This window comes from Leptinotarsa decemlineata, unplaced genomic scaffold, assembly GCF_025532065.1.
Source record: "Leptinotarsa decemlineata unplaced genomic scaffold, Ldec_3_MD MMD2_P_RNA_scaffold_7, whole genome shotgun sequence".
Taxonomy (NCBI): Eukaryota; Metazoa; Arthropoda; class Insecta; order Coleoptera; family Chrysomelidae; genus Leptinotarsa; species Leptinotarsa decemlineata.
Genome location: NW_027412534.1, coordinates 318,066 through 326,757, shown reverse-complemented (window position 1 = coordinate 326,757; position 8,692 = coordinate 318,066). Strand labels below are relative to the sequence as shown.

The window sequence follows — 8,692 nt, the reverse complement described above, 5'->3', positions numbered from 1 at the left end:
AGTAATGAGGACAGTCTCATACAGCTGTTTGAAAGTAATGTAAGGAAAGGAATACATTACGTCTCGGGAAGTTATCTAAAAACTTTACTATTTGTAACAATGGTATTTCAGTATAACAGCGCCATCTTAATGTAATGTTATTTCAGGGTAACTTTTTTGGGTTAAATGGTAAATCCTTACCAGTACCTATTCCCTTCTATCTTTTATGCTGTGCTGGCTGTAGTCTGTAAATTTTTATTTTGAATTTTTTTAAGTGTATGAATGATTTGATGTTTCAAGGTTTCGGGCTGTTAGTTTAAAGTGGGTAACCTTCAGAAAATTTGAAATTATTGTGCAACGACCTGTTTCTTCACAAAATGAATTTATTTTCAAGAATCCGCGTTGCAAAGAGCTATAATGAATGTTTTCTAAATGTGTCTCAACGTTTTTGAAAAAAGTATTCCGTGTGATTTTTATGATCATCCTCAAAATGTGCAGTGGTGTAGGTAGCGACAGTGATCAATTTTTATATACTTTTAAGGCCTTTCAGTTCGATAAGATCATACCTAGCGCAGGTTCCAAACAACCCGTTCCTCGTAGTGGACACAGAATTGGAGCAGACTCTTCCAACTTCTATTCGTTTGGAGGTTATAACCCGTTAGTAAGGGGCGAAGTTGAGCAAAATGACGACGATGACTTCTGGGTACAATCTTTTCCTCTGTTCCAAGAATTATGGAAATTCAACTTTGCTTCCAAGAGATGGACAAGATTCAGAAACAGTGAATCGCTTCCCATGGAATTAGCATCTAATGCACTCATTCTACATGGGAATATCTTGATGGTATATATTTGCGTAAGATTTATTGGTTTTCGGGGCTTTATTAAAACAACAACATATGGGATATGGTCATTGAAGGGGTGATATATAGTGAGGACATTAACCTTGACAGTTGTGATCCTCTCGGATCACAGTGTACTTAATAAATTATAGAGGGCTACAACTTGCTACTCTCAATAGTAAGGTTATAAAATTAGCAGAATAGCACTGCTGAAGTTTCAGTGAAGTGGGAATAATGACTCTCAACTGAATTTTTCATTCCAGGTTTATGGAGGAACAGGTTCACCATTTGGAATCAGGTCCAGCAACCAACTTTATGTTTGTAAAGTAACTGAACCAAATGGTTTAATGGTCGAAGTGCATACTACAGGACAGCTACCTTTGCCGTTATATGGACAGGCTGTTGTTTTGCACAATGATTACTTGTATACCATTGGCGGTACAACAGGACTATCATATACATGTGATATTCATAGGTAAGTCATGAAAGTGAGAAAGTGAGTTGATGATGGTTCTCCATTCGTTCAGTAGAGTTTTTTGATTTTGTTACCGGCTGTGACAGGCGCAGATGACGAATTTACGCTTCAACACTCCTATATTGAGTGTTTCAAAAACATCGCATTTGATTTATAGTAGTGATCGGTTGAAGATCGATGTAGCGCAGGTCTACATGGATCCAAGTTATAGTACAGTTAAATTGTATTCTCGATTTAAGTTAACTCATTCAGGCCTTCGGGTTCCTGCATATATACTGGATCTTTTAGAATTCCATTTGAAAAGGCAGATTTTACATCAAACTGACTTACATATAAATCATACTCCACATACATAGACAATAATATTTGAATACTGCACATTTTTGCAACAGGTGCATAAACATTATCATCTGGAATACTTTGCTTCAAACCCCAAGCCGCCAGCCTTGCTTTTTTTTTAACTTTATCACCAACAGTTTTCTTCTGAATAGCTTTTTTGCACATCGGATAGGAGAATAGCCACTGACAGAGCTGCATACATACAATCATCCTCAGAATCTGAATTCATTACATAATCCTTGAGATAACCAGGTAGCCTGGTATTTGTTATACTTTTCTTTCTCCCGTTTGTTTCTGGTTGTATTTGCTCATCTTCCTCTTTCTGTTCACCCTCTTTTATTTGTTTTTCCTTATTGTTTTGTTCCAGTTCTTTTTCTTGTTCTCTGGGTTCATTTTCAATATAAATACCTGACTCTTTCTTCCTTTCATCAAATATTATATTTCTTTCGTGAATTACTTTCTTTTCTTGATCATCCCATAGCCTGTATCCGTTTTCCACATATCCTATCATTATCATCTTTTTACAGTGTGAATCCAATTTTGTTTGCAATTTTTATCTAGAATAGGTTTTTCATTATTCCAAATTTCTGCAGGCATTTTTTTTATCTTTCAATGTTCTCGTTTCCAATCTATTCAATAGGTATACGACATTTCTCATAGCTTCTCCCCATAATGTTTCACTCAAATTGGAATAAAAAATCAAACAACGAGCTTTCTCCATGATTGATCTATTGTACCTCTCAGCCAACTCATTTTGTTCTGAATTTTAATGCCCCTCTTCAAGTAAAAATGTTTGAATTCTTTTGATGAATAGTCCAGGGCATTATCACATCTGACCTTTTCTATTCTAGTTCCAAATTTAGCCTTAAACATTTCAACATAGTTTCCAAAATGTTCAAAAACTTCTGTTCGTGTTTCCATCAAATAGCAAACCCCAAAATGAGAAAAATGGTCAATGAAGGTTATAAAATATATCTTACCGTCATAAGTTGTGGGATTAATTGGACCACACACATCTGTTGAAACGGTTTCAATAATTCTTGTTGTTTTTCCCCCTTCTTCCAATTGTGGGAATGGTAATCTAGTTTGTTTCCCCTTTAGGCAAACCTCGCATATTCCATTGATTGCATATCTAGATGAATGACAGTTATATGGCCAGTCTGTCCATGGAAAATCAAGGTTTGTTATCATCATCCGGTGTAACAAAACTTGATTTTCCATGGACAGACTGGCCATATAACTGTCGTCAAGCAATTCAAAATTTATGAAATACAGGTTTCCAGTCAATTCACTTTCCGAAACTCGATTTCCTTCTCTTGTAAGACTTTAAGACACAGTACCACGTAACACCTGTGGTACTGTGTCATTGTCTTCTTGTTGATTCTTTGCGGTTCCACCCGCACTATCAAATTAACGACGTTCTCAGTGCGAAGATCTTTTCTTGTTCTTTGGGGACTTTGACCAAGAACAATGGCAGAATTTTTCGGTCCCTCCGCGAAGTCATTAGGTGGCATTCTAACACCGTATAACCTTGCTTTTCCAGGTCTACAGTAACGTCGGACTCTTCGACGTTCTCCGGGATTCCCCGGATTACCGCGTGTAACGGTACTTCCTTTTTCAAGGTGTACGTGTGGAAGTCCAGTACAAAACGTCAAGAACCAAGAAGAGTACTTGTTAAAAATAACTGCGTAGATGCAAGCGAAACATAAGTAGCACCATCTATTGGTGTGACACCCAAGTTAGCTTGCCAAGTTTTTAAGTAGATGTAGGTGGTTTAACCCTTCTTTAAAACAGACAACTGCATCAGCAGAAAGTTGGGAAGCTGTCCTGGAATGCCATTGGAAACGGATCCACATGTCAATTTCCCATGAACATATTTCTAGCAGCTATAAACATATGGATTCGTTTTCCGATGGCATTCCCGTAACTTAACAGATCAAACCCAGGAAAATTACCTTTTTTAATTCTGCGGGGTCCTTTCTGTCTGTCTGTAAAGGATAAATATAAAGTAAAATTGTATTTCAGATTGAATTTGAAAACCATGAACTGGGAAGTAACTTACCTATGTAATGGGCGAGGGGAATATGAACCGAAAGGACGTTATAGACACGAGGTTGGCTTTGATGGTCGAAATATCTATGTGTTTGGTGGAGGCACTACTGATGAAGCCTATGGTTTCGAATATATACCTACATTTGATACACATTCATCTGTTTGGTTCAGACAGAATACATTAAGGGATAGTAGAAAAGGTGAGTCAATTTCAGGTTTAGTTTTTAATAGCTTCATTGAGCAAGTCAAGAACATTTTGTCGTTACAAAAAGTCAATAAGTTTCCTTCTGAACTGAAAAAATTATGATGTAACAAGGATTATACTGACTCATACTGATAAGCAAGCACTATTTTGCTCTTGCTTTTTCTCTATTGAATAATTTCTGACACTTCAATAATTTGTCAAGGTAACTGACTCTCAGCGACCCACTACTAGTTACCCGGGGTGTACCCAGAGGAACTGTATTGAGACCCATCTTATTTCTCTTGTATATGAACAACATTTTAAAAATTTCTGATTTCAATAACTCTATTTGCTGATGACACAGCTATCACTTTTGTTGGGGAAACATGGGAAGAAGTATACGCTGTAACAAAACAGCAACATACGACGTGGGCGAGCTGGATAGCTTGCCAATAATTTAAATAAAACTCGGGCGTTTTCCAACACTTTCAATTCCCAGCAGAAATATTGAAATTCTATGGAAGTGAAAACTGCAAATTACATAAACAATAATTTTTGTATAGACTCAAGAAACCTTAATCAGAATTTTGATTTGGAAACTCATTTGTCCCGAGTCCTTCATTTATTTATTAATTTATTTATTCATTAACGGGTAACACCCAATTGCTGCCACAGTTTATCATATGCCCTTAAAATACTTCTTGAGATCATTTGATACAGGGATTTTTCCAGGTGTTTGGAAAAAATCTTTCCTTTCTCCAGTATTCAAAAGGGGAAACAGAAATGATATTTAGAATTACAGGGGTATCTCGAAAATGTCTTGTATTCCCAAAGTATTTGAATCTTTAATTACGGATGAGATATTCAATAATTTCAAACACGTCATAATAGATGAACAACAGGTCTACTGCCACCAATTTAGCTGTCTATCAAAACTTCATCACAAATAAGCTTGAGCAAGGGTTAAAAGTTGATGTTATCTACACGGACCTTGCTAAAGCCTTCGATTCAGTTTGTCATGCACTATTAATTTTAAAACTTGATAATCTTGGAATAATGGGCAAATACTTGAAAATTATTGAATCCTACCTTTCCGGTAGATCGCAGAATGTGAGGATAGCGGACAGTGTGTCAGAAACAATTCATGTAACTTTAGGGGTTCCGCAAGGTTCGCACATTGGTCCTATATTATTTCTACTCTTTATTAATGATGTTAAAGCAGTGTTTAAACACTGTAATATATCTCTGTATGTGGACGACCTTAAGTTTTTCAAAACAGTGCAATCTACCAATGATATTGAATGTATTCAGAATGACCTAGATAGCTTTTGTACCTACTGTGATACTAATTGTCTAAAAGTTAACTTTAAGAAATGTAATGTGTTGAGATTTCATAGAATAAGACAGTCTGTCATTGGAAACTACTCCATTAATGATGCAACTCTTCAAAGATCTAAGCTTTATTGATCATGTCAATAATATCTGTAATAAAGCATTCAGAATGCTCGGATTCATCAAAAGGAATACCCGGCATATTACAGAATATGATGCTATTAAGACATTATACTTTTCACTGGTTCGGAGTATTTTGGAATATAATAGTGTAATTTGGTGTCCTCTTTATTCTTGTCATTAAGAGAGGCTTGAAAAAGTGCAAAATCGCTTCTCTAAATATATAATTTGGAAACTTGGCCTACCCTAATTTGGATTTACCTCGCAAATGAGGCTGTCTGTATTAGATTTATTATCACTTGAGGACAGATGTAAACTTGCAATGGTTCTATTCCTTCATTAAATAATAAACTTCCACTACAATTGTTCAGCTATTTTAGATGGCCTTTGTCTTTCTATTAACTCAAGATCCTTAAGAAGCAATCGCATTTTTTTCATTTGGGTTGCGATTCCACAAGACTAACTATGGCTCAATGGCAATAAGTTGTAGGCTTCAAAAAAATTTCAATACATACTTTTCAGAACTTTATCTTTTTCATTTGTCATATTTAAAATTCAAAAAAATGGCAATTAGACGACTTCATCAAGAGATTGTTCATTAAACTTCTGAATGGTCGTTCATTATTTCTTTTAATAATCATAACTTATTCTAGTATTCGTACATGCCTTTTTTTTTTTTTTTTTTTTATTTGAACTTAATGCACTATTTGACAAATGAAAATGCATACCTTTATTTAATATGGAGTAATAACTTGACTCTAGGGTTTCTTTGCACATTGATGTAACATTTGAGACTTTGTTACAACTCTGTAATGTACTTGACATAGTTACGTTTTTGTTTTATAATTTATTTATTCATTAGTGTTGATTGTCTTTAAGCTTATTTGTCTTTTTAATATTTTTTCTTTTTTTATGTTCCATTTGGTATTTTATTAATAATTTGTGGTGTATAGGACTGATAAAAAATAAATAGGTTATTTATTTTTAAGCAATTACAATAGTTTATATTGAGGATTTTACTTGTTGGGTTCATAACTGAATTCTAATGCTTGACCGGTTTCAACAATAGAAACTTTCTCTTGATGTACCATTTAGGATTTTATAATAATTCTGTAGTGTACTTGACCGATAAATAAATAAATATTCTCAATACTCCAGTGTGTTCTATCTAGTGTTCTATGCTCATTTTTTTATGTCTAAAAAATAAATCTTCCACCTATTCCAAACACCTTTTTGTCCACATTCTTGATAAGCATGCAAACTTTCAATATGTTGAATATTTTCATAAAGTTGATTATTTCCAGGTTATCCAAAACCTAGACGCTGCCACGGAGCGGTTCAGGTTGAAATCAACCACGGGGTACAGGTATTTATAACCGGGGGACATGACGGTGAAAATATTTTCAATGATTTGTGGAGACTGGATCTGAAGACGTACCAGTGGACATATTTCTCAAACTGCCAACTTCCTCAACCTACGTACTTTCATGCTACCGCTGTCACTCCCGAGGGCAAGCTCTATGTATTTGGGGGTAACTACAGCATTGAAGATGACGTGAGGAGAAGTAGTGCTGTATATTCTACGTGGCTGTGTATACCAAAACTGAGTGAAATTTGTTGGGAGGCTGTTTTACATTACAGTCCACACATCACTGAATGTGACAGCAATGATTTGATAAATATTGGTTTGCCAAGACATTTTGTGCTAAGATTAGGCAACGTTAATAAATAATGTGCATGTAAATGTGTTTTGATACAAGTGTTGCGAAACCATTATTAGAAATATAATATATGAATTGATGAAGGTAGACGTTACTAATTGGTAGGAAATCATATATATATATACACAAAACTTAGGAACTATCTTTGGGTGATCAGCAGAACGGAAGTGTACCTTTATAACACAAGTTATTCTAATATTTCGATAATAAAGTTTATTATCATTATCAAGAGCTACAAAAAATGTGATGCAATAATATGAATTTTGTTACAAAAAGGCTCAAACTTACTGTTGGTGAGGTTGGCTGAAAATAATGTTACATTTAAATAGTTGAAACATGTCAATAAAATAAAACAAGTTATCAGATTGAAAGAAAGTTTTGACTCCTCACTGATACAAGAAAGATTATTTAAATTTACATAATAAAATCGTTATGGTTTGAAATTATAATTTACTGGTAAAATCCATGTAGTTGCAGACCACAGAGAGAGAAAAACAATTGACATTGACAGCTGTTCTGTGATTCAATTTGAAAGATCGTTCGTTTGTAAGTTTATGTTTCAGAGTGGAACAAAAGAGAAAAGTTATGGTGCAAGTGTGATCATCAGAGTCAACTGTTTTGTGAGATTATTAATGAGAAAACCCAATGTCAGAAGCATACAATTATTTATTAGAATGAAGTAAAACCCTGCCTTAGGGAAGTTATATATGTATTTCAAAAACATGAAAATTTATCATTAAAATGATGTAACTCATATTAAATAATTTGAAAAGAACATAACAAATATACAACTTCCCTAAGGCAGGGTTTTACTTCATTCTAATAAATAATTTATATGCTAACAATGTCCTCTCTCTTATAAAACAAAATATAGGGTGTCTCCAGAAACTCCAATAAATTCAATGCATCGCCAGAACACTTCGTGACACGACTATCGTCAAACTTAAACCAGTCCGTTTCGTCTTTGACCAGGGCGTAATAATGACCAAATTCAACGCCAGAACCACAGTGAACAATGACTGCATAAATATTATAATAGTGGTCTGCTAGGTTGAAATGTTCATCTATTTCGAACCTTCCAAAGACTTTTTTGCTTCCGTTAGAGGTTGTTTGAAAATCATCAGTGTTATTATTAGATTGACTGGTGCCTCAGATATACTTGTTTCCTTATAACAGTCAGTTAGTTTGGCGCATGTTTAACAATACAGTCGACCATCACCTATTAAAAATTCCATTTTCAGATAATTTAACAATAAGCTTTGCACAGACTGGTTATTAGTCATATTAGGAAAAGCTAGATAAGTTCACATACGTTTTCGGAACTTCTTGAACATTTACCACAAAGTAAACAAGTGAGGATTTTTCCTGCAAAAGATTTACAAACACAAGACGAGATGGGCAGTACGGAATCATTCAGTCCAGAGCGGTCAGGAGTATTGATTTTGCTATTGTTTTGCTCATGAAGAGTATTCAACAATAATTTGGAACAATCCTCTTGTTGTCCTAACAAGTATCTAGTGGACTTCAAAGACTCCAGGAAATCGGTTGGAGGAAAAGATGATACTTTCTTACGAAACTGCAGCTGCATGAACAGGTGTTTGAGTTTGATGAATAAGTAGGAAACATTCCCGTTCTCGTTCATCATTGAAAC

General features: G+C 34.7%; 1 protein-coding gene across 2 annotated transcripts; it reads left to right on the top strand.

The window, feature by feature from the left end:
- Positions 1 to 220: 220 nt before the first annotated feature.
- Positions 221 to 7,064, top strand: slim (scruin like at the midline). Of its 2 annotated transcripts, none has more exons than XM_023170266.2 (4): positions 221 to 832; positions 1,082 to 1,293; positions 3,658 to 3,884; positions 6,625 to 7,064. In XM_023170266.2, the coding sequence occupies exons 1-4, from the start codon at positions 401 to 403 to the stop codon at positions 7,050 to 7,052; spliced, it is 1,299 nt and encodes a 432-aa protein (XP_023026034.2). In that variant the 5' UTR covers positions 221 to 400; the 3' UTR covers positions 7,053 to 7,064. The 2 variants fall into 2 exon arrangements, with proteins under 2 accessions (XP_023026034.2, XP_023026035.2); XM_023170267.2 differs by having other exon boundaries at positions 223 to 820.
- Positions 7,065 to 8,692: the final 1,628 nt, after the last annotated feature.

Coding starts and splice junctions, on each gene's coding strand:
- slim (XM_023170266.2), top strand. CDS start 401: ATGTTTTCTAAATGTGTCTCAACGTTTTTGAAAAAAGTATTCCGTGTG. Junction 833..1,081: donor TCTTGATGGTATATATTTGC/GTAAGATTTATT, acceptor TTTTCATTCCAG/GTTTATGGAGGAACAGGTTC. Junction 1,294..3,657: donor TATACATGTGATATTCATAG/GTAAGTCATGAA, acceptor ATTGTATTTCAG/ATTGAATTTGAAAACCATGA.